We start from the raw sequence: 24,786 nt of genomic DNA on the forward strand, positions 1-24,786 counted from the left end.
GAAACCATACAGAGTTCTTAACTGCAAAAACAACCAGTTTATATTCCTTGGCTTTTTCATATGACTCAAAAGAAATTTACCTTTTTGTAGAATTTTCTCTTGTCCCTACTTAGCAATTTCAGTATTTCAGGTTTGTTTTATATATAAAATTATGAATGTATTGGGAATTCTCAAATGTGTCTACTATGTAGACATGTGTCTACTTAATATTTTGATTGCATAAAGAGTAACATTAAAATGATATAAATCATTAAACCTGTCTTCATGCAGGATGACGATCTGATGTTTTGATTGTTTCTCAAGAAGGAGTACCTTTATCAATTTTATATGTATAAGTTGTGAAGTCATTGCTGCTCACTGGGGAAAACACAGGAAGACAGAATGACGAAAAATGTCTGAAATTAAGAAGACCATTTTTGAGAAACTTCTCGATTGGGAGTACAAGTAAATCTTAAAAGACGCTGTCGTGGAAAGTGATTCCGGGTTTCCTCTGGGGGCGCTGCTGGGTTTTTACCCGAATTTCTGGTCAACATTAAAACCAACAGAAGAACGCGAATCCATCTGTTAGCCTGACGAGTTTTCAATCAGCGATAGTTAATAATTGCCGACTTCATAACACATATTTGACAACGAACACTTATGGTGTGGAGTCGGACTGTTCTCTCCGCACTCAGTGGTAAGTTTGTTTAATCCTCACTGGAGAGAAACTGTCACTGCGGCTGCCAGTTGCCCAGCTAGCTCGCTGGCTAGCTCGCCTAACTGCTGCTAGCATCTAATGTTAGCCACAATTGACAGGTGACACTTTAAGACAGCAACGACCTCAATAAACATACGTTTGCTCTTTCTGCGAAACAGACGGACGCATTAGTGTCGTCTCCACGATTGTTATGCCAGCCATCTCGGGCTTTACATACGGACGCTGTGTTGTGATCTCGCCTAGGTACTACAGCTGACCAGACAATTGGTGTAATTGTAGTTATTGCTGATTACATTCGCAGTCAAGCATAACTATAGCTGCGATATTATTACAACATATATAAATGGAGTAGTTGAAAATAGTATGAATGCTCTTTTGAAAATGTCGCCGCTCCTTATATTAAATGAGCCGGTGTGACGTGGATAGTTTGTGTCGCAATCGCAACAAACACCAAAAGAAAACAGCTGCGAGTTTGTTGAGCAGTAATCTTCTTCTGTCTTGTGATTAGCTGCTGCCTGCTGCAAGTCGCATAGTTGTGCTGTCAATGACGAGCAGTAACACAACCAGTGAACTCATTGATTTCCTTGTTGTTGTTTTCTTTCTCTCCAATGTTTGCAGCACAAACCGATGTTAAGTAACATTTGTCAATATTGCAAGTTTTGGGCTGATCCAGAAGGGATCGATGTGTCCCAGACAAGCTGAATGTCCTCTGACAGTGGATACGCCCCCCAGGACTGTGCTCTGCGCACACTGTAATTTGACCAGAAAGGTTGTTACAGCTGGCACGGCTCCGGTGTGTTATGAGTCTATTAATAGAGTTCACCATGAGTGGCAATGGCAGAGAATATACTTAGTTTGCCAGTTCACCGCAATGTCTCATAAAGATTAAATATAAAAGGCCACAGCGTTTGTTTGGTGTGCAGTGCACACACAAGATTATTTTTCAGTTCAGCCCAGTGTTGACCCCAGAGCTGTTTGCTCTGGGTTTCCAAATGCACATTCAGTCCATTTTCGCTACCCTACTGTTTCTTCCCTCCCTAATGACATTAGTCTGGAAATGTGCTCCACTTCTGCAGCTTTTCATTATGTTTGAGTCGAGGCAATTTGATAAGACAGGCAATGTATTAACTTGAATTAAACTGGGCTGCAGTGCTCCGACTCTCTGAAAATGACCAAAGGGACACAGTGTCAATTAATTGTGAATACATTACACTTTCTGTATGATAATACTCTATCATGACAAGTCGGAATTTGATTTATTTAATATAGTGATTCAGAGGCTTTCAACTGGAAAGATATGGCTTTGCAATCCAGATATTTCTAACCAAACCCTTCTCTTTTGAGTTTTACAGCTCAAGCGTTTATTCTCTGACATATGTAACTTATAGATGTCTTTCATGAAAGGTGCGTCTGTGTTTCATCATTCTGTCTGTGAACAATGTTTCAGTGTGAAGCTAATTTTTCTGTCCACATGACAGTCGAGTCTTGTGCCACTTCCAGCACTCCTGACTGACTTTTTACGCATTCTCTTCTTCCCAAGGCTAACACTTGAAAGGGAAGCCATGTACTTCCAGAACAGCCGCAGGCGGGGAGAGGATGGCATCGCAGTGGTCATCGACTTCCTGCTGTCTAACGCCCGCTTGGTTCTCGGAGTCAGCGGGGCCGCCATCCTTGGTATCGCTACACTGGCAGTCAAGCGGGTCAGTGTCTGGACTTTGGTGCCAGCGCCACACTCGTGTATTTATATGGATTTTAATTCATCAGGAATACTGCCTGATAGAAATCACGCTGAGGCTTTTTTTCCCCCCTCATTTTCACAAACACACACATTGTCAGCAGCTGGTTGAATGTGATCCAGTCCCATTTGAATATATTCTGATGTTATCTTCAAACAGAGATGTAACTCTGCCGCAAATCAGGCACAAACTATTTTAAAAAGGTTATGTGTCCTCTAGATCAGTGTTTTTCAACCACTGTGGCATGAGATACTAGTGTACCATGAGATAATGTCAGGTGTGTTGTGAAAAATTATCCAGTTTCACTCAGTTGGTTAAAAAAAAAATCCATTGTGGAGTGACTGTGAGCCTATTTTCCTACCAGGACATCAGCTTTGTGTGCATCTAAACATCTAAACAGGCCCAGCTTTCATGCTGAGTGAGTCTAAATAAATTAAGAGACTATATTGTCCACTATAAATTATATTGACTGTAAAAAATAAAATAAAATAAAAGAGGCGTCTATCTATAGAAGTCTAACGGCAGGGGTTGGAAACGTCTCTCTGCGTCACCTAAAACGTTTTTTTGTAAACAAAAAAGAAAGAAAGAAAGAAAAGAAAAAAAATTAAAATTTTTTATAATAATGTATTATGTTTTACAAGTGAAACAATTAAGAGACTATATTGTCATTATTAGGATAAAAAGTGTCATTATTTTCTAATCTATTTGGTTGGTGGTGCGCCATGGAATTTTGTCAGTGTAAAAAATGTGCCTTGGCTCAAACAGAAAAAAGGTTGAGAAGCACTGCTCGAGGTGGCGCATTTCAAAGTTACCATAGGCTGAGCTCATCATCTTCCTCTGTGTTTGTCTGCGAGTTGAGGAGCCGTGGTTGAATATCCCATTATGTTGTCAAGGGGCTTTTGTCCAAACAAACCCATAACTGTTTTTTTTTCAACTGTGTTTGTGATGACTGTTTTTGCCGTCAGCTGATCGAGCGTGCGGGCCGCTCTGCCGACGACGAGAAGGTGGAGCAGAAGATGGCCGAGAGCTGGGAAGAGCTGAGTTTGGTGTCCTCCTCCCCGACAATGATCAGGAAGGGCATTGAGGGCGTGGTCATGAAACATGTTTCCAAGGCGGCCAAACAGCACAAAGGTATAAAAGTAGCACGTACGGTATGCACAGCACATCTTTTCTTCACTCTGTATTCTTACTTTTACTCTTTAATCCCCCTTCGTCTGTCAGCTGACCTGTGCCAACCACCCCAGACGTCGTCTCAGGAGACGAGCCCCAAGCCCGAGTCAAAGTCCAAGAGGCTCCAGCTGTGCACCTTCACTCTGCAGGTCCGACTTCCCTCTCTCCCTCGGAGCTCGCCCAGGCCTAGATTATGCTTTCGCTGTGAGCAGCAGCTGTAAGGGCTCGCTTCAGTGTTGGCTCATTCATTTATGCATGTGTAGCATGTTTCAGAAAGCGTAGCTCTTTGGGAATGGGTGGGGGGGTACGCATTGTCATGCACTGGTTAGGCTGCTGCACACATCCCCTAGAGCCCTGCATAATCAACCCTGTGTGGGCCTGATTGTGCACTGGCCATACAGAGAAAGCCAAACAAGCGTGAAACAGCTTTGACTTTACAGTGTAAAATATCTCCATAACCAGTCGCTTGTTCTTCACTCGCCACAGGAAATTAAATGTGCCCGGAAACTAAGTTGAGCAAACCCACGAAATTTGACTTTTAAACCAAGCTGCAGCCAACCTAACGGCTCCACATTTTCTTTTAACTTTGCATTGTTTTTTGTTTTTTTAATCATATTGTGCTGGGTTTGGAGCGCCCTGGGGAGATTTCTTGCCTCGCCTGGTATTTCGTTGTGTCTGTTCCTCGATTCTGAGCTTTACCTTTGCTTTATTTGGTTCATGTTCATCACATGTGGCTCAGTGGAGATGCCTCTTGGGGCCAGTTGTGTTTTTCCAACTCCAATACACAATACAATACACACGCTCTCACAAAAGCGTTTGTGCAGCAGCCGTAGAAGTGCTGTCTTGCCGACACCGCTAGATAGGAAAAAGCATTCGTCCCCAAGTGTTACTGCATAAATGCATCTTGAATACCGCATCGCTTCGGGGACCGGTGCATAAACTCAGGCCTCAGTGGGAGCCACTTTAACACTGTTTTGTAAACCTAATGTATAGATGTGTGTCCTTTCTGCGGAATGAAATACGCTTACTTAACAACATTTACTGTCAAACTCACTTATTTTGCCGTGCTGAGACTATGGCTGTAATGCGTTCAGGACCGGCTGCAGCAGTTCTACCACACGCGGGCCGCCCTGGCTCCCGCCGAGGTCCAGAGAGCTCAGTCCCTGGCTGTGGACATCTGCACTGAGATTCAGGGTTTTCTGCACAGTCGCCACCCAGACATGCCGCTGGGAGAGATGAGCCTCGGCGGTTCTCTACTGGACGACTTGCAGGTACACGACGCACCCCGAGCTCATACATTTTGTTTGTTTTTTCGACGGTGGATGGACTCGGTGGCATCGTGTCTGTGTTGTGTGCAGGTGGTCAGCGCAGACCACGCGTGTCTGCTGGTGCCTCTGCAGCTGGAAGCGTCGCTGTGGCGTCTCGTCCCCGGTGAAGAAACACTGCTGACGCACCCGCTGCACTGGATGGTCCGACGGCTCAACCTGGAGTATTTCCCCAGAGGGCGGAGCTACTGGGACAGGTGACAGACAGCACGTGTTTTCATAGCCACTGATGACGCAGTGGACTCACTCGAACACGCCTGAAGAGGTTCGACGACTGAGCGACTTGTGAAAACCAGTCTGCCTTTGTGTCTGGTAGGTACCTGGTGGGCGGCTACCTGTCCGCAGAAGCTGTTGTGAACATGTTTAACAAGGTCGTCATGGAAACCGTCAACTGGCCATCCATCAGCAGCACAATGGATTGTCTAGTCAGACCGGTACCGGGAGGAGTGGACCTGAGGATGGAGATCCAGTATGTGTTTGTCCTTAAAGGTTCCAAATTCTTGTCATTTTCACGTCTTGATTTTTTTCTTCCAGGCTCGAGGGGGAAGCGTTGCGTAATTAATCACTGAAAGCAAAACATCTTTAGATCTCTACAGCAGTGTTGTTTTTCAACCTTTTTTGGGCCACGGCATATTTTTTTTTTTTTACATTGAAAATTTTCCATGGCAACCCACCAACAAAATATATTACAAAATGACACTTTTTAAGCTTCATAATGACAATATAGTCTCTGACTGTAACCTGGGCCTGTGTAGATGCACACAAAAATGATATCCTGGGAGGAAAATAGGCTCACGTTCTTTTTAAAGCACAGTCACTCCACAATGGAATGTTAGTATTTTTTTTTTTTAGACCAATTAAGTGAAACTGGATAGTTTTCCACGGCACACCTGACATTATCTCATGGTGCACTGGTGAGCCACAGCACACTGGTTGGAAAACTCTGACCTAGAAAACAACATATTTAGATCTCTGTTGACAGACCGCGTTTAGATTAGATGGACATAAATAGCAAACTCCTCCTCTGTGACTGTACCCGTGAGGTGCATCAGTGCCCTTTGTGACATCACAACAAGCTGATCTCCAGAGCTGTGTTTTTATGGCACACTCTTTCGCAAGCGGAAGGCTTCAAGGAAAGGAGAGGGCAGAGAGACGTTCTGTTCGATAACACGGAACATTTCCTCAAAATACAGAGTATTCGGTGACAGAGCTGTTTCAGTCCATCACCAGCACTGTTTACTGTTCAACCCCAAAGTTACAAGTGCCGTGTTTGTCCAGCTATGTTTGCCGAGGCGGCTTAAACGTTCATGTTGCCTGGCAACATGAAGTGTTTCTCATCTGCTTCTGTGCTTCAGCTCAGATAGCACTGCACTGATTTGACCAGCACTGCTCCTTGTTGTATTCCATTCAACCTTTACTTAACCAGGGGAAACACATTGAGATTGAAAAAAATCTCTTTGTCCGAGGGAGCAATTAGCAGGATGTTTGTGTTCTGTGCAGTGTAGTTGGGATTACGCCATAAAAATAATCCAACTACAGATCACTGATGACTTGCTTAAAAAGTAATGTAAATACTTCTTTAACTACTTTGTTTCATAAGTAATCAATTACTAATAATTACTTGAGTTAAAAAAAGATAAAGTGACAGTTGAGAACATCTTGTTTCCTGCACATTGCGTACAACAAACCACATTATTCTTTGATTTAGACGAGATGAACTCAAAGTAATGCTTGTGTTTCCAGCTCCAAACGGGGTCACTGTTTTTCTGTGTCAACGTGCTGCGTGATTGACTTCCTCCCCGCCGCGTCTCTCCAGGTCTGTGGACGTCAACGGGGCCCCGAGCGGCGACCCGGCCCTGTTCGTCACCGTGCTGCCCGTGCTGAGGGAGGGTGACGTGGTTCTGACGGCCCAGCCCGAGCTCACCTCGCCCTGGGTCAACGCCTGGCACCTGTCTCTCTACCCGTGGGAGACGCAGCGGCTGGCCCAGCTGGACGCCGCCGACAGCGGGCGCCGCAAAGAGACGCTCAAGATCCTGAAGGCGGTGTGTCGACTCAACCCGGCCCTGCGCCCGCTGGACGCCGCCCCCCTCATCAACCTCATCCTGCACCTCAGCAGCAGCAGCAGCAGCGGCGGCGAGAGCAACTGGTCCGAGGGCAGCGAGCACGTCCGATTCCAGCAGTGCATCGCGGAGCTGATCGGCTACCTGGAGCAGGGGGCGCTGCACAGCTACTTCAAGCCGGCCGTCAACCTGTTGAGCAGCTTGTCAGAGGACCAGGTGGATCAGATGGGCTTCATGCTCTATTGCGCCGTCTCCGAGCCCGAGATACTGCTCATGTAACTGACTGATCGTCTCCGAGATCACAAGAATCGTACAGCATCAAGAAAGATCAAGAAAGTGGTTTGGTTTAAGGAGAATATATATATATATATATATATACATATGTATATTTTTCCACTGCCTTCTTATCATTTGGCTCCTTCATGTGACTTTGATGCAAAAGAAAGAGGCTGCAGTAGGTTGGAGGAGGAGGAGCTGCAGATAAAGTTTCAGGTGCAAACATGATAATCAAGATCTTTTTGTTTCTTTTTAAAGCTTCATAGGAAATGAGTCGTGCCAAGTGAAGGAGCTGAGGAAGTGCTTATGAACATGTTTCATTTCAGTCTGTGCCTGATCATATCTCCACCCACACGCACAACAGAGGGGCCTGCGTTTGGGTGCGCGTGCAGTTAGTTTTTTCACGGGGGTGTTTTTGCAGTTCAGTGAATTTATCCACACCAGAGGGATGCAGATTATTTTTTTAAATGTGTAAATCATTCTATCCTCTAACTTGCCTTTTCCCCCCCCCCTCTGATCTCCTTTAAGCTGGTGGTGTGTGTAGAAATATTGACTTTCCAAACACCACCAAGTCTCGAGCACTTATGAAACCAGGGCTGGACCCGACCTGAGAGTAGTCAATTAGATCTAACTCCACAGAAGTGATATTCCACTACCTGTCCCCTCTTTTCTATCCAGTTAACAAAAACAGTCAACATGTTAACTTGGGTTTGACATAATTTATTGCTGTAATATGTATATTTTATTATGCCAGGGGTTGAAGTGTGCAGTAATTTTGTCTGTTTGGTTGATTGTTTAAACTGTTGCCAATTATTGTTGGGTAAATTAACCCTTTAATTTATGGCTAAACTTGCCCAGTCATTTTATGCACTTGCTTTTACAGACTGTTTGTTTTTTGTTGTTGTTGTTTTTTTTTTGCTGAGTGAAAGTTTATTTTTCTTTTGAATGAGCAATAAAACTACAAATAATTGTTTTTGTTGTTGTTGTTTTCTAAAAAAGAAAATCAAAACATCTTCATCCTTTTCTTGCGTAGTTGTCCCCCCCATTACCAGAAACTTCACTACCAGATTTAAACTAAAGGTGAAGAGCAATCGATCACTTCAGTCATTCCTAACTTATTTTATGGCAGCACTTTTCACCCCATACTAATGTCTAAAAACGTCAAGGTTGCTTGTTTTCCTCTATAAATTATATTGACTGTAAAAAAAAATAAAATAAAAGAGGCGTCTATCTATAGAAGTCTAACGGCAGGGGTTGGAAACGTCTCTCTGCGTCACCTAAAACGTTTTTTTGTAAACAAAAAAAAAGAAAGAAAGAAAAGAAAAAAAAAATTAATAATAATGTATTATGTTTTACAAGTGAAACAACATGAGGGGCAGGGGAAATAAGACTTTTATTTTTAGGGCGGAAGTTAGCTAATTACGTCTGGCTTGGCTTGACTTTATGCCGCAGCGACAGCGGCTCCGCGGCACCGGGACGTCCTGGGAGGGAGCCACGGGTCACATGGCCGCATGTCGGCGTCGGGAGGTCAGTGTACCGGGGCGAGTCTGAGACGCCGACGCGCGAAATTGGCACGGACAGTTAGATTGCTTTAAACTACTTTATTGACCATAAAAGAGGAAGAGAAATCCCGAGACAAGTGAGCCTTGTGACTGCCGTCCGCAGGGAAGTTTCGCTTCTCGCTTCTGTCTTGGAACTTTTGCAGAATACCTTGTTTACGCGGCCGCGGCGCGGACAGGAAGTGGGATTTGAAACCGAAATTAACGACGGCCTCATTGGGAGTCATTTCGCTGTCTGTGGATAAGCTGCTCAAGAACTTTTTTAACCCTCCAGCTGTTGTGGGTGTTGGTGTTAGTGTTGGTGCCGGAGCCGCGGGTCTCAAACAGCTGACTCACGGTGTGAAGGCCGAGCTGGGACCCCCGCGATGTGTGACCGGAACTCGGCAGAGTAGATGACAGCGGCCCCGCTGCTGCTGCTGTTGCTCCATGGGTGAAAGATGATCGGCTCACCGGACCTGCTGGCCTTCACCGGCACCGATGGCTTCGGAGAGGAGGAGGACGACGACGAGCAGGCGACTCTACCTGAAGAACTTTCCGTCCCGCTGGTTCCGCCAGCCCACCCCTGGACCACCGCCGCCCAGTTCCACCGGGACTTCATACTGGTGGCTGAGTTCTCCGAGCAGGTGTGTCAACCTGTCGGAATGTATCCAGTTGTGTCCGATTGTATTTTTTTGTTTACCGGTATTTTAACAAGGCACGGAATCTCACCTGAATCCGAGTTTCGTTTCGAATTTTTGTCGTTCGTGTGAACTGAACTGTTGTTCCAATAGTGTGAGTAGTGTGGAAGGGCTGAATGGCATTTTTGTTATTGGGGAAGTGCTATGATTAGAAAGAAATCTGAGAACAAAGTGCAGTACATCAAGTTCACACTATCCATAAAATGAAGTAGGACAGCAGATGAGAGAGAAGAAGTATAGCTGCAGTGAATTCTGGACTATAAACTCACAAAGCCCGAAATGGTGACAACAAAAACTAGTGTGTGTGTGTGTGTGTGTGTGTGTGTGTGTGTGTGTGTGTGTGTGTGTGTGTGTGTGTGTTCATATACATATCTATATATATCTATATATATATATATATAGATATGTATATGTATGTATATATATATATATATATATATATATATATATATATATATATATATATACATATATATATATATACATATATGTATATATATATATATATATATATATATATATATATATATATATATATATATATATATATATAGATAGATAGATAGATAGATAGATAGATAGATAGATAGATAGATAGATAGAGAGAGAGATTTATATAAATAATGACACTAACAATACATCTGAATGTGTTGCACAAAAGAATGCTCTGAATTTTCAAATACTGTCTCCAGGTGGGACCCAAGCCCGTGCTGACGATCCCGGACGACCCCAGGGTCATCGGGTCATTTGACCTCAACCACTTCTCCGTCCGCCTCATGTCCGTGGATTACCAGGCGTCCGGGCCCGGCCCGGTCTCGCCCTCCTCCCCCGGGCCGCGCCTCAACTTCAGCGAGGACTCCAAGGTGATCCTGGGAGACTCGGCCCACGACGCCTTTGCCTACGTTCACCACATGACCCTGTACGACCTGGAGGCCCGGGGCATGGTGCGTCCCTTCTGCATGGCGTACGTGTGCTCGGACCAGGCCAAGCTGACGGAGAACTTTGCCGAGCTGTCCGCCAGCTTCTCGCAGGCCTCGGACAGCCTCAAGACGGGGAACAGACAGGCCTTCTCTCTGGAGCTGCAGAGGAAGCTGCAGGAGCTGGAGTAAGATCTGCCTAGTATCACTACTAGATTTTTGTTTTGTCTTCGGTTTTCATGTAGTGAAAGAGTCACATACCTCTAAGCCAGTGGTTCTCAACTGGAGACCCACATTTGTTTTTCCCCTTATCATGAAGCCGCAATCCCAATTTATTCCACAGCACTCAAATTTATTCCACAAAAATTGATAAATAGTGCAACAATACAGAATGTCTCCATCCAGTCATAATCATCATATGGATGCATTGAATTGTGTGTCCTGCAAAATAAATGCCCACCATTTTCTCTATAAATATACTTATTTTAAAATCAATAATAAAAAAAAAAAAAAAAAAAAGGGAAACCGCCCACAAAGCTGTGACCCAATCAAAACAGCTCTGTTACCCACATTTAGGTCATGACCCTCCAGTTGAGAAACACTGCCCTAAGAGGTATGTGAACTGCACCCTTTTACTTTGCCAATAGAATAATAAAAAAAAAACCCTGTATGATTTACATAGGATTTTATGGCCTGGTCATGTGATTGGACAACCTTCCATCTGCCAAGTTCAGTCGAGGCCAATCAGATTCCTTCACCACCTGTGGAGCCTTTTGCAAAGAGAAGCTTCTCACTTTTGACCGCTTTTTAACTGCTAAGCCCCGCCCACAGCGACTGGCTCTTTAATTTTTTCTCAAAGGATTGTGATTGGTCTGCTGCTGAGATTCAGACAAGGGGAATTTTTACAAGGGGATTTTACACTTCAAAATGTAAGAATAAAAAAAAAAAAATCCTGACCTTAGGTCAGGCATGAGCAAACTACGGCCCTAGGCCCATATGCGGCCCTTAAAACTTTCTAATCCAGGTCACCAAAACACTCCATCCATCTGCTCCTGCTCCGGCCCCTCTGTCAAGTTTTAGAACCCATTGTGCCCACCAGTCAAAATGTTTGCCCACCTCTGCCTTAGGTAGTTTAGGTGACCTTGCTGTCCGGTGACCTCACTGTCAGGTGACCAGCGTCGCTAACCCCGCCCCTCTCGGCCCTCTGGCCCCTCTCGCTCTCTGCCAGGTGCAACCTCTTGACCCTGCAGCAGGAGGCGAAACACCCCGAGGAGGAGCTGGACGCGGCGCGGCTCTCCATCTCCACCCACAGAGACCTGCTCCGCCAGGTCACGTCCTACCCAAACAGGAAGCTGAAGCAGCCCGACTTCCTGCCCTACGACCCGGCGGACTCCCTCGCCGACGCAGCCGCGTTCCTGCCCCCCGAGCCCTGCTACGTCTTCCCCTCCTCCTCTCCCTCCTCCTCTCCCTCCTCCGGCTTAGAGAAGCGCCTCAAACCCCTGCCGGAGCTCTGCAACCCCTACTTCCTGTCGCTGACGAAGGAGCAGCTCGCCACCGCCGAGCGCCGCCTGCGTGGTGACGGCAGCGCCCTGCGGACAGCCCGCCTGGCTGCCGCGCTGTCCCGCAGTTACCCCGCCGTCAACTTCCTGTTTGAGCTGAGCTGCCCGGATGACGCCGACGAGGGAGCGGGAGAGGGGGAGGGCGCCGAGGCGGAGCAGCAGCAGCAGCAGCAGCCGGCCTCGTTCTCCTCCTGCGTGGAGGAGCTGCCCATCAAGATGGAGGCCACGGAGGCCGCCACGGCGACCTCTGACCCCTACGCGGAGATGGCGGGAAGCGTGAGCAGCAGCGACAGCATCGAGGTGCTCGGCACGGAGAGGTCGTACTGCACGCAGCAACTCTCGGCCGGCTCAGACAGCAGAGGTACAAATTAGGAACAGGCTCCCTGAAAAAAGGCTACAGCAGTTCACTGATAGCAGAAAATGTATTTTTTATTATTATTTTTATTTAAATACAAAGGATCAAGTGCAAAGGATATGCGAAATAATGTAAATAATAATTGAACATACGTATTATTAATATTATTATTATCATTATTATTATTATTATTATTATTGTTATCATTATTATTATTATTATTATTGTTATCATTATTATTATTATTATAACTATTATTATTATTTTATTTTTATTATTATTATTTTTATTATTATCATTATTATTATTATTATTATTATTATTATTATTATTATTATTATTATAAAAGCTATTCACTAATCACAACAAATGTCTGTCAAAGGATATATTGATTTATTTAAATACTGGTAATTTAACTGACAATTCCTCAGCCAACAGTGCAAACTAAAGCTGAATCGCTCAACACAAACTGCAAATCACAGTACAAAACTTCTCCCCCCCAAAATTCGGGGATGAGTTTTCAATGGGGAAACCTGAACATTTGAACACTGAACATGAAATGAAAACTGGATTTATTTTTTCAATGAATGTGTTTGCTTTTCAAACAGAGACGGCAGGCGGGATGTGGGACGGCAGGCGCGTGCCTGCGGACGGCGGCGCCAGGCGGGGCCGAGCCTACGCCAGGCGGGCCAACAGCGAAGACAGCATCGAGGTGCTGAGCACCACCGAGTCCATCTTCCCCGACGACCTCACGGCCATCAGCGAGGAGGAGGGCGAGCAGCAGCAGCAGGAGAGCGAGAGGAACGAGCTCCTTCAGGAGGAAGTCGCTCGTCTTCGCAAACTTCCGAGCCCTGCCAGCGGTGAGGATCCTCCAGAGGAGGAGGAGCAGCTGGTGGAGGGGGAGAAACCCGCAGCGATGGCCGAGGCAGCGTCGGGTAAGCGGCCGTGACCCAATGACTCACAGTTCAATGTTCATTGCGTTTTCCTCTGTTCGAACTCCCCGGCTGAAAGTCACATGCCAGACCTTTGTCCCGTCACAAAGTCATTTTTACAAGCCAATAAGTCACAGCTGCGCCCACGGAATCCTCATAATGTTTCCTCTTTTCATCATATCAGCCGTGCATGCGTTCACGTTATTGTTACAAGAGGAAGCAACTCTGACACACTGTTGAACTGTCCCAGATCCTGTTCCTGTTCCTGTGCCATGTTCGCAGCTACATTTTCCACCCCAGAATCCAGAGGAGTTAATGTAGCAGAGAATAGCATATTTAGCCCTCTGTTTGCAGCCACCTGCAAAAAGGCTCACTTCTAAGCTTGTTGTTGAAACTGGTGCGGTGTTGGACCGTCCACGTGTTTGTGAAGGGACACAAACAAGGTGGCCTTGAGGTCTCATTGTGATGTCACAGTGAGAACTGAACGTTTTAGCCCACACTTCCTGGAAAGTGCTACAAGCAGAAGTTAAAAGTCCAGTGTGTGATATTTGGCTTATGATTTATGGTTTTTAAAATGGTGAAAAACTGGAGTGACCTGGAGAGACAGATTGTTGTTAGAAAACACGGATAAAGTTTTTTTTTGCACACTATTGGGAACATCAGAACCCTATTTGTTGCTAAAGTTAAGAATACCGACTGAAACTCTGAGTACATGCTAACTAATACCACAGCAGTAAGCCCCTCCCCTGTCTCACGACTCTTGTCCAGACTCTGAGGTGGTGGTCAATCAGCCGGTGCCCGACCTCCAGGTGAACTTGGCCCCCCTGCTCATGCCGCCCGAGGCGGACGTGTGGCAGCCGAGCAGAGCTCCGCTCAGGATGCTCAGCCTGGACGAGGTGTCCGAAGCCACCAGCTCCTCGGACCCGCCCTCCCTGCAGCAGCCGCACGGCAGCTGCGACCCCAAGCGGAGGAGGAGGGCGGGGGTCCGGGCCCTGCGCTTCCTGCGGAGGAACTCCTTCTCGCAGCACGCCGTCTTCTGCCTGCTGAGCGGCCAGCCGCTGGTGGTGCTGGGGACGGACGAGAGCGCCGTCAGGAAGCTGGTGGAGGCGCTCGGCCTCTTCCTGCCCGGACCCGGACCCGACGGGAGCGCCTTGACGCCGTGTCTGACCACGCCCCTTCAGCTCACCGACCTGCTGGCGTGGAGGCTGATCGGAATGCACAGGTCTGTCCCTACTTTCTGTTGGTTGTTGCATTGTTGTTGTTTTCTGGAAACTTTGAGTTAAGTGAAACGAGGCCTGCATTGGTTGTGGAGACTGAAACAGGAGGGAAGAAACTGTGTTTTCCCAGAAATGGAAGCATATTCGGGGGTTGGAATTGGCTTTTTTTCATCCAGATTTTCGGACATGTTCAGATTTGGATCTCTCTCCACCTTTATTGTGCTAAACCATCATAGACCGGTCATTCCTGCCAATTTTTTTGGGGCTCATCTGAGTCTTTACATTTTTTGACCCCCTCAAAAAAAAATCAACAGTATGACTTTTTTTCCTTGATTTTTGGACGTTGAGATTTTGTGTTTTTGTGTCACTTTCTTGCTTTTTCATGCTAAACCATCATAGAAAAGTCTTCCCTGCGTAATTCGGGCTGATCTGGGACTCCTGAAAAAAACCCACGGTGTATATGATGACTATTCTCTATTTTCAGACCTGTTGTGATTTTGCATCCTCGCACTCTTTTTCATGCTAAACTGTCCCGGTGGGATTTGGGCAGACAAATATGGGATGTGATGTCACCAAACGTTTACAGTCACAGTCGCATTTACAGAAAATAAATGGATGGATATTTACATAGTCGTCTTAGAAAGAGATGGATCTATTTCTACTGATGGTCTCCAAATCTACATGATGCTCCGCCATCAACCCGATTCAACGTCCTGCTTCCTTCCCTGCCCAGATCTCCCTCCACCTCCGCCGCCCTGCTCCACTCGCTGACTCGCTACAGACGCTACGTGGCGCTGCTGGACCTGGACCAGAAGACGCTGCGCTCCCCGGCGTACTCCGGCTCCCTCGTGGGCCGGCTGGCCAACCCGTACGCCAACATCCGCCACGGCTCCACCTACCTGCTGCACCTGGAGAGCGCCCTGACGGCGCTGAGCGGGCAGGCCCTCCTCTACACCTTCAGCCCGGCCCTGCAGCCCGACGCCGGCCTGGGCGACGAATTCCTGCTGCGCCGGGGCCTCTGCGGCAGCCGGGACGACCTGAGCGTCATGCACTTCCTGTCCGATCTCATCAAGCAGCGGCACGCCGGACGTGGACCGCCCTCTTTGAGATTCTCCTACTGCTCCGTCCAGCTGCACAGGAACACTTACATCCCGTGAAGACGCAGTTGAGGGTCTCTCGGCGGTGGTTTCTCTGCAGACGTACATGCAGCTGCATTTTTTCTTTTTCTACCGGTGCAAAGCATCGTCGTGGTTACTCTGAATGCATGAGCTTACATTTCAGAAATGCTGGACTGGTGCCCTACTGTCACACTGGCAGCCTTGGCAGCTTTTTGTATGAATTAGAATGTTTGATATATTTTGTCTGCGGCACATACTGTATGAAGTTTAAAAGATTGAATTCTGAAATATTATTCCAACCTCCGACCTAAACTGCAGAAAATGAAAGTCAGTACTTGTTTGCCTGCTCCAGCTTTTCATAAAGTGTGCACTGTAACGCACCGTTCTGGAAAGCAGTCCTTTGTCGTGTCACAAAGGGCTTCTACTACCTCCATCACGTCAGCCTGCTGTGTTTTGCCGTGGGGTGACGCTCCAAAGCCGCCTTGTTTTTGCCGAACACGGAAGGTCTTACGAAGCATGTGTTTTTAGCAGGAGGCTGTAAACAGAAGGCTTAATATGCAGATTTCTTAGGAAACGACAGTTTGATAGTCAGCGATGTGAATTATCTGCGCTGGAGTCCAGCGTTGACAAGAAAGATGTGAAAATGGGTCAAATGTGAGTCTTTCAATGAAAGTGAAAAACAGATCTGTAGTGGTGTAAAACTTAATGTGGCATCAGAAACCGAGTGCAACTATTGCCTCTTGCTTTGCAGTGACATTTTCCCCAGACAGGAGCAAGATTGGTTGGGTTTTTTCTTTTTACATTTCAGAGTTGAACAGCTTAAGTTATTTGAACTTGTGTAAAATCTGAATCATCCGCCCTGATTTACACTGAACCATTGTTTTCAATTAAAATACGCTTGTTTTTGTGTTTGAATGAAAACAGTTTTATTTTAAAGCAATGTCTTCATACAAGAAAGTCAGTTTATTTCAAAATAAAAAAAAAGAAAACTGATGAAAACGCATCTGAAACAAGTTCAACATTTTAGTGGAGAAGAAAATTCAAAATTCAAACAAAACCCATTCACAGTATATATACCAAAAGGAAAAAAACATCACTGAGGAGTCGACTGGTGTGTTCGCAGTCCCTTCAGTGTGTTGCCACTCCAAACATCATCATCATCATTCTCATCATCACACTGTCCATGGGACCAGCGTGTTCCTGGAACACCAGCTTGGAATCGAGGCCTGTGGCAAAGTGGAACAAAAAGTCAACACAGAGACACTAAATCAGCGGTTCAAAGAAAGAAAAACACAGACACTTGAGCCATTGTGCAAACAGTCAACCTTGACGAGAGACAAGAGCACACACTACATTCACAACTGACAACTTGTTTGATGAGAATCCATTACAAGCAGTCACGGGCCATGACAATCGATACGCGTTGTTCACAACAGCAAATTTTCCACAGTGAAGCCATCTTCTCTGATCACCGAGCCACAACAGGAAGTTCTATTACAATCAGAGCCTCTTCTTTATTATAAGGTTTGACATCAATCCGCCTCTTTTTTCACCAGGCAAGTTGCCTATGAGGAAGTGTCATATATTATTTAATTGGAATTATTTAACCAGACACAAGAGGGCAGCAGTGATACAGTTAATAGCTTCTAAAATATGAACTAAGCCAGTGATTGTCAACTGGTGGAGTCTTCGGACACACATTTTTTCCTTTTAATGAAGTCACAACCCAAATTTATTCCACAGAACTCAATTTGTTTGCACCAAAATAAAAACGTTAACCCACTTTCCATCATGTCTAGTAAATAAATGACTGAAATGATCAAATTGTTTTTCCTGCAAAATAAATGTCCAATATTTTCTCTATAAATTTCTATATTTTAAGATCCTTTACCGCGACCCAATCAAAACAGCTCTGCAACCCACCGGTTGGGAAACGATGAACTAAAGTAATATTGCAGTGAACTCATACACTTTTTTGTTTTCAGGCTGAGCTAGAAATATCAAAACCTTTATGATTTATAAGGTACATCAGACAAGCAATGTTCTAGAACTGGATTTCCAAGTTCCAAACAAAATTGCAAAAGAGTTGAGAGGTTTGTAAGACTTACAGCTGACACTGCAGCGCTCTGGCCGTACAGAGAGGAGTTCAGCAGGTACTGGGCTGCCTGCAGCAGGATGAGGACACACACACGCGCGCACACACACGCACGCAGTCCATCCATCCATCCATCCATCCATATTGTCAGGTGTTGTGTTGATGAAAATGATTGTTTCCTGAACTAAGTTGTGAATGAGACGCAGCTCACTGGTGCCGTTGTGACTGGAGGAGGCTGCGGAGGACCGGAAAAATATTGCACTGATCTGGAAGAGAAATGAAGACAAACCCGTTTTTAGTGATTGCTGGCTCATCGACGCAGCAACATTTACCGTAGCAGTTGTGCATGTTTGGCCAACGGTTGGACAGGAAATGATGAAATCAGGAAGACAGAAAAAAGCTGGAATGTAACAATAAACTTCATGTCACAAAGAAGAAAAGCCTGTTAAGTACCATTTAATAAGGGGCCATTACACTGAACAGACATCCTGGCCATGACAAGTCTGCTGCCCTGGGACCTCCTTGTTAAGTTATTCTAAGTTGGATAAGCAACTTTAAATGCTCTGGGTTGAGCCTCGATATTTTTATATTCCACGCATAATGAAACAACTGCAGAGTTTCAAGCGTTGGACAATAAAGAAACATCCACAGGGTGAGCTTTTCCTCCCACTCAAGAATCATACCGAAGTCTAGAGACTGTGGACAACTGCATGTAGTTCCCTCATGAGGCCACAAGAGGTCAGAAGGCACGATGACGGTCGCCGGTGAGCTCAGATCTATCTTTCAGTCTGAGTCACGGCCAGGCTTTAGTAACTACAACGAAGCATCTCCACACGCTCACCTGTGCTGTTCTCCAACTCCTCCGTCACCTCCTGGAAGAAGGAAGACAGACGACCCGAGCCGCGGGCCAGAAAGTCCCAGAACCACTCCAGAGTCCACAGGTTGTCCTGAAGACGCACAGGACCAAACCGGAAGTACCCTTTAAGCCGCTTGGATGGTTTAATCTTTACAGTAGAACGTTCGTCGGGATGTTCACACGAAAACAAAAAAAAAGTGGACCAAGAAGTAACAAGAGAACCGGAAGTTACCTTGAACGTATTGAACACAGGGAGGATTGGAAGGAGAGGAGAGTGAAGGACTCTCAGGGCCAGCGCCCCTGTTACCAGCAGCAGCAAAGACTGCTCTGGGTAGGACTGTTGGACAAAAAAAAGCACACAAACAAAACAAAAAAATGTTAGAAAAAACAACAACAACAACAACGACGAAGAATTGTCACATTTAACTGCTGCCTTCAGGCCTGCTCAGGGTCAACATACGTCCTGAAAGTATCGAGGGATGCAGACTTTTGACCAGGCCTCGTCATCCATCAGCACAGAGTGCACAATGCCCTTTGCGTCCTGAAACCGGACGCGAGAGAAACACAAAAAAATAAACAAATAATGCAGACTGAAAAAAAAAGTTGTCTCAAATCAATGTAAAATCATCACAATAAAAAGACGTACATTTAGAAACTTGGCAGACGGTGATGTGAGGGGCACCTGTGAACTCAGGGGGGTGTTGACAACTGTGAGCAAACTGATCCAGCACTCGGCCTGCAACACACAGGGACGAGGTGTCACAAAACAGTAGGACGTGTTGAACCACACGCGTAGAGGGTTTTCTGGCGCATCGTCGGCTGAATGTTTTGCTCAGAAACCACAGAGGCTATGTTTACTGAGCCTGTGTTGAGAAATGACTGAACCAGTGGCCTTCACACCTGTGGACTGAGTGTCAAGATATTTGAGAAGGCAGGAGAGGAGGAACTCAATCACTGAGGGCACAAGACAAGAAACTGTACTTTTCTGCTCAATCGCTTCCTCACGGTTTTCCCCAGAGGATGAGAGGTGTTCGGAGTTGCTGATTGGCTGAAGGGACTAACAGCCTGTTGGTTTTTGAGGATGGAAGTGATACACCACTTCCACACGGGAAGGAACGCAAACGTCCTCTAGAAGGCTTATTACATGTTGCCTCCTAGTTTCTCTAAGCATGAAAGGGAAGTTCTTCTTCGTTTGCTGAAGGTTTGTGGACTCACGTTGTTGAAGACAGCGGGGCAGCACCTCTGAACACTGATGGCAAACTTGACCAGAGCCTCGCGCTTCAGAGGAACAGCACCTGGACACCATAGTTTTACTTCTGGTGAGGAAATCTTGTCCCCCTTTTTTTTTTCTTTTTTTTTTTCTTAAATGTATGTATATATATACATACACATACATAAAGAAATTATTATTATTATTATTTTAAGTAGAAAAAATCTGTCCTCTTCGTCAGACCTTTGATTGCATGCCACTCGACATTAGCATAGCATAGTTGCGCCGGCTGAGTGACAACCAGTGGCGGCGCTGTGGCCTTTCCAAGGACGCAGAGGTAGAAGAGGAAGAGGTGGGATGTGAGGCGGGCAGCCGGGGCGTTCACTGCCGACAGCATGTTCATCACAGCCGAGCGGAAGTCTCCGTCCATGCACAAGAAAAAGGGGATGAGGTCTTGTGCCTGCTCGAGGCTGCACAGTACAAACAAACAAATAAACAAGTAAAATTCACAAAATCGTGCGACTTTGACAATTTTGAAAAAAAATAAATAAAGATTCAAACACTCACAGTTTTGGTTCATCAGACTGGATGACCCACAGGTAGCGACACAACTCTCTGTACCTGACGTTGCAATCATTTGAATTATGATTAGTTTTTAAAATAAATAAATAAAGAAACCGTATAAAGGCACATGTGACTTCAACTAGGTTTTGGTGTGTAATATTTGGCCTGATTTATGTATTGGTAAACACTTGATACTGTAAGCTGCCCATAAATACATTAATACACAATACAAATAATTTGTTTTTTTAAAAGTAATTTAAAAGTAATAAATATATATGCACGAATGTACATATAGCAAGGGTCTTGTTCCCAGTTAGCTGCCATCTTGCACCACCATATTTTCTAAGGAAGCCCGGTGTGGACAATCTGACAGCGCCTTTCATAATTAGGGTGACTGCTCGCATCTTCAAATAAAGGAGGTGGGGGAGGTATCCAGGTTTGGGTGGGCAGGCCACCGTAGTTCAGTGGTAAGCTCAGGAGGGGGAGAAAGAGTTAGAGACGCTGCAATCTACAATGTAACCACTTGATGTCACTGCTTCTTCTTCAAAATCTCCAAATATTACACACTTAACCTTTAAGCGTGCACCGTCTGTTCAGTACTTCAACTGCTGCTGCAGCACTTCTGTTCTCAGTAAAACTGCAGCGATCGGCTCAAGCAACACATCCTTCTTCCCCTTTTTTTTCTGGAAGCCCGACACGTTCTGGCCCTTCAGCACAGACACCAGCAGGACGTCGGCCCACGAACGGATACACAGGCTGCGACACAGGTCAGAGCAAAGTTGAGGAAACACTTTAGACTGAGGACACACACACACACACACACACACACACACACACACACACACACACACACACACACACACACACACACACACACACACACACACACACACACACACACACACACACACACACACACACACACCTGTTCTTCAGTTTTTTAAGCTCGACAGGGACACAGTATGTTTGGAAGAAATCTTGCAGTTTTTTTCTGAACTCCAGTTTAAAATCAGCCATCACCATCTGCCTCTGCAGCGATGTGATCACCCTGGAACAAACAAACAAAAACAGTATAATTTAAGAAGGGAAATCATCAAGTCAAGTGTCAACTGCCCGTGTGTGTGTGTGTGTGTGTGTGTGTGTGTGTGTGTGTGTGTGTGTGTGTGTGTGTACCTCTGCAGTAGCATCCCTTTGGCCCTTCCAACATCAGCCACTGGGGAAACCAAGACAAAGCCTCTGTTTTCACAAGAAACAAGCACCGTTATTCTACTTTGACGCTCAGCACTGAACGAGAGCAGAGTCCTCACTGCTGGACCGGACCGGACCGCTGAGCTCGTCTTAGTTCACTCAACAAAGAAATTAACAGCATGTAAAAGTCGTCAACACAGGCTTTCCTTTCTTTTTCGTGCTATGTTGAAAAGCATGCAGGTGACAGCACACGTCTCGTCATCTCATCAGCTGTCCAGCACATCCGTTAGCCATTAATATTAAAGTTAAAGGTTCAGAGTGTAATATTTGGAGATTTTGAAGAAGAAGGATAGGAAAACCAAATTAAATGTATTATACTGTGAATATACGCTTTTATCAATGTATTTATGGGCATATATCTTATATATATTAAGCTTTTACCAATACAAAAATCATAAATCAAGCCAAATATTACACACTGGACCTTTAAGACATTTGAATTCACTGCAGATTTGGTTTCTCAGTGCCCACGAATAGTGCGGACTCTGTACCCTGAACCCTGAAAATGGCGCAGGAACTCCTGCGTGGCTCCCAGCCTCATGATGGCAGCGGCTTTGTCTTCCTGTTTGTCCGCCTCGTCCAGGAAGGATGACACGTGCTCATAGATGGGCGTGTAACTGCGACAAAGAGGAAAACACTGATTGAATTCTTCACTCCTCTTTAAACTAGGCGAGCTTAGCCGGTGAATTATTACAGTCCATTAGAATAATAAGACTAAAAATCAAGACATGGTGACACTCACTCGTAGACAGGGGCTTGCTCTTTGGACACGTTCAGGCTGTACTCCGCCAAAGGTTTCCCCTTCTGGAAGGAGACCAGCTTCCCACAGAGCCCTTCCTTAAAGTCCTGAAGCATCTTCTCTGGAAGAAAGGGACGCACGCGTTCAACCTGATGGACGGCTGTGCCTCAAGTTTCAGGAAGCGATGGACCAGCTACCTGCGTGTTTGAGGTGTGAATCGATATCGGACACCTCGAGTTTGAAGGTCTGCAGGCCTCCCAGTAGGACGCTGTCCCTCAGGATCTTCCAGTAGACGCTCTTCCTGTGGCTGTTGCAGTGGCACGCACCGTCGTGGCGCCACGCCTTACACTGAAACACAAAGCCACGATACCAGCCAATCTCCCTCGATGACCTGCACTGCATCATATGGCCCGGGGGGGGGGCAAAGCCTTTCTTTGTTAGCTGATTTCAATCAGACAGGGTCAGTAAAATCACAGTAAAATCACCTAGAACTAGACAACTCTTTTGTCCTGAAAGCTATAAGGCACAGATTTGTAGATTTAACAACACAATCATAATAGGAAATATCCTAATCAGGAAAATTCCAGATTAGTAACAGACTTCCATTAAGAATGCACTTAGCAACAGACTGCCAATGATGCTGCAGAGTACGTTTTGGTTTAAAACATGGGGAAAGTGTTTTTCAGATTCAAAACACTGAAACACTCTGAAACAAAATCACTTCTTATTCCTGGAGCAGAAAGGCACAGGTTAAAACATCATGTATCCTGTTATTCACTACATCCGTATCATAATCTGCACAGCAACGAGCTCTTAGAACAGAGCTTGCCGAAACTGCCTCCCATTTCCCTGCCGAACTTTGCCTCCCTTATCCTGTTATTTAACTGTTGTAGAACAGATACCAAATAAGGTCAAACTTGTGTGAGTAGTATTCTTCCTTTTCTTTGAAACGTATAGAAAGCTCTTCTACAGACCACTCCCTGATCTGCTGAACCTGTGCCTTCAAGCTTGAATAAGAAAACGTCATCAATTGCTTAAGACTTCAATTTTTCCACAAACGGTGAACTGCAGGCTTCCACTGTTTCGGCATTAGTTCCAATTTCCATAAACTCCATTAACGCATCTCAAATGTCACCGGACTTGATCAACATAGTAGTGAGCTGTAAATGGACGAAATTCCAATTGCGAGTCAAACTATCCGATACTTTCACAGGCCTGAGACGCACCGCTGACGCCAGCTTGTCGCAGATGAAGCAGAAGCACTGCTCACAAAACAGATGGTTGTCAGCCACCGGACCTTGGACTGCACCGTCAGTGACCCTGAGCAGGACACAAGAGAGAAGAAGCAACTGGCTGTAAAAGGAAAACTTCAAGGACAGCATTTCCGAGGAGTGCGTAAGTCAGGAAACTTGCGTGAAAGGATGCAGGGGACAGTCATAGCGAGCGTGAGGCAGCAGTTTAGGACGGCGGGAGAAGGTCACCACCACGTCCTCGGCCGCACCCATGGGAGTGTCTGAGGAGGAAGAGGAGGAAGAAGAAGAGGAGGAGAAAGAGGTGTAGGTCACTGATCAGAACGTGGTTCAAACAACACAGAGTGTGAGACAAAAAGCTGTACCGTTCTTCTTCTTCTCCTCCTCCTCCTCTTCTTCTTCCGCCTTCACAGTGTCAACCACAGGTCCGGAGCAGACCACGTCATCATCGTCATCGTCATCACTCAGGATGATGACCTCTCCACAAACCCCGGCCGCACACATGGTTTGTCTGTCATGGGCAAGGGCAGGAGGCTAATGATTATCATCCACTGCCACAGCTCAATTTATGACCTCAGCTTTGCCATGAACATTTCACAGAGCTGGAAGCTTGCACAACACAAGTTGGGTCACCACTGCTTTGACACTGGGAAGCAGCACAGCGAGGACGAGGTCCAAAAGCGAGGACATGGATGGCATTAGTAGTCGCACCTGTCCAGCTAGCTGAGAGCTAGTTGGTGTCTTTACACCGTTTAGCTATCAGCAAGTCCACGCAGCCACTACAAAAAAAATCCCGAAAACATCCATGGGCTCTTCTGGCCGTTGTTTCACCAAGGCTGCGTGAACGTGTGTTCATTTGACTAAAAACCTGAAGGAAGTAGCGGAAACCTCCCAGGAAAACAGAACACGTTGCTCAGAAACTGTTGAACAACGGCCATTTACACGGTCTTCACGGCGCTCTTCTTGACACCGGTGACGTGAACCGCTTTGTGCGTGTTTGGTCGGTGCATTTACCTTCGCTCTCGGTTCAACTGCGTGACAGTTCAGCCCGCCGGGTTTTTAAAGCCCCTGCGTCAACGGAAGTGACGTGTAAAATTCCCCTTCATGGACTCCCCTTCGCAGACGTTAAATGGGGTTCTTCTTTTTAAAGGTTCCCTCAGTGATTGAGTATTGTGTTGTGCATGTCGTGATTGCTTTCAAGGCCAGTTGAGTGCTCATGAATGAGA

At 45.9% G+C, this 24,786-nt stretch overlaps 3 protein-coding genes across 5 annotated transcripts; 2 read left to right on the forward strand and 1 right to left on the reverse strand.

Annotated features, from left to right (window-relative positions):
* Positions 1-511: 511 nt before the first annotated feature.
* Positions 512-8,237, forward strand: mief2 (mitochondrial elongation factor 2). Of its 2 annotated transcripts, XM_076035023.1 has the most exons (9): positions 512-676; positions 856-940; positions 2,238-2,397; positions 3,399-3,564; positions 3,655-3,752; positions 4,698-4,874; positions 4,962-5,125; positions 5,245-5,397; positions 6,745-8,237. In XM_076035023.1, exons 1-9 carry the CDS (start codon positions 640-642, stop codon positions 7,265-7,267), a joined length of 1,563 nt encoding a protein of 520 aa, XP_075891138.1. In that variant the 5' UTR covers positions 512-639; the 3' UTR covers positions 7,268-8,237. The 2 variants fall into 2 exon arrangements, with proteins under 2 accessions (XP_075891138.1, XP_075891149.1); XM_076035034.1 differs by lacking the exon at positions 856-940 and having other exon boundaries at positions 521-676.
* A 474-nt stretch (positions 8,238-8,711) lies between these two features.
* smcr8b (Smith-Magenis syndrome chromosome region, candidate 8b) lies at positions 8,712-16,505 on the forward strand. Its single transcript, XM_076035058.1, has 6 exons — positions 8,712-9,446; positions 10,193-10,605; positions 11,646-12,337; positions 12,940-13,266; positions 14,032-14,485; positions 15,214-16,505. Exons 1-6 carry the CDS (start codon positions 9,261-9,263, stop codon positions 15,635-15,637), a joined length of 2,496 nt encoding a protein of 831 aa, XP_075891173.1. The 5' UTR covers positions 8,712-9,260; the 3' UTR covers positions 15,638-16,505.
* Positions 16,506-17,246: 741 nt separating this feature from the next.
* Positions 17,247-24,599, reverse strand: LOC142893994 (uncharacterized). Of its 2 annotated transcripts, XM_076035069.1 has the most exons (18): positions 24,272-24,599; positions 23,926-24,071; positions 23,537-23,823; positions 22,508-22,658; positions 22,314-22,431; positions 22,063-22,188; positions 21,497-21,559; positions 21,249-21,371; positions 20,924-21,079; positions 20,327-20,380; positions 20,003-20,229; positions 19,765-19,844; positions 19,196-19,285; positions 19,010-19,090; positions 18,782-18,886; positions 18,535-18,640; positions 17,905-17,959; positions 17,249-17,763 (listed from the first exon to the last, which is right to left on the reverse strand). In XM_076035069.1, the coding sequence occupies exons 3-18, from the start codon at positions 23,690-23,692 to the stop codon at positions 17,745-17,747; spliced, it is 1,710 nt and encodes a 569-aa protein (XP_075891184.1). In that variant the 5' UTR covers positions 23,693-23,823; positions 23,926-24,071; positions 24,272-24,599; the 3' UTR covers positions 17,249-17,744. The 2 variants fall into 2 exon arrangements, with proteins under 2 accessions (XP_075891193.1, XP_075891184.1); XM_076035078.1 differs by lacking the exons at positions 23,537-23,823; positions 23,926-24,071; positions 24,272-24,599 and having other exon boundaries at positions 17,247-17,763; positions 22,314-22,426; positions 22,508-22,648.
* Positions 24,600-24,786: the final 187 nt, after the last annotated feature.

This window comes from Nelusetta ayraudi, unplaced genomic scaffold (genome assembly GCF_046127955.1).
Source record: "Nelusetta ayraudi isolate G7.1 ecotype Tasmania unplaced genomic scaffold, CSIRO-AGI_Nayr_v1 ptg000004l, whole genome shotgun sequence".
NCBI classification, from domain to species: Eukaryota; Metazoa; Chordata; class Actinopteri; order Tetraodontiformes; family Monacanthidae; genus Nelusetta; species Nelusetta ayraudi.

Coding starts and splice junctions, on each gene's coding strand:
- mief2 (XM_076035023.1), top strand. CDS start 640: ATGGTGTGGAGTCGGACTGTTCTCTCCGCACTCAGTG. Junction 941..2,237: donor TGTGTTGTGATCTCGCCTAG/GTACTACAGCTG, acceptor CTTCTTCCCAAG/GCTAACACTTGAAAGGGAAG. Junction 5,398..6,744: donor GACCTGAGGATGGAGATCCA/GTATGTGTTTGT, acceptor GCGTCTCTCCAG/GTCTGTGGACGTCAACGGGG.
- smcr8b (XM_076035058.1), top strand. CDS start 9,261: ATGATCGGCTCACCGGACCTGCTGGCCTTCACCGGCACCGATGGCTTC. Junction 9,447..10,192: donor TGGCTGAGTTCTCCGAGCAG/GTGTGTCAACCT, acceptor TACTGTCTCCAG/GTGGGACCCAAGCCCGTGCT. Junction 12,338..12,939: donor GGCCGGCTCAGACAGCAGAG/GTACAAATTAGG, acceptor CTTTTCAAACAG/AGACGGCAGGCGGGATGTGG.
- LOC142893994 (XM_076035069.1), bottom strand. CDS start 23,692: ATGCTGTCCTTGAAGTTTTCCTTTTACAGCCAGTTGCTTCTTCTCTCT. Junction 22,659..23,536: donor GCGACAAGCTGGCGTCAGCG/GTGCGTCTCAGG, acceptor TTTGTGTTTCAG/TGTAAGGCGTGGCGCCACGA. Junction 18,641..18,781: donor CTGTGTTCAATACGTTCAAG/GTAACTTCCGGT, acceptor GTGCGTCTTCAG/GACAACCTGTGGACTCTGGA.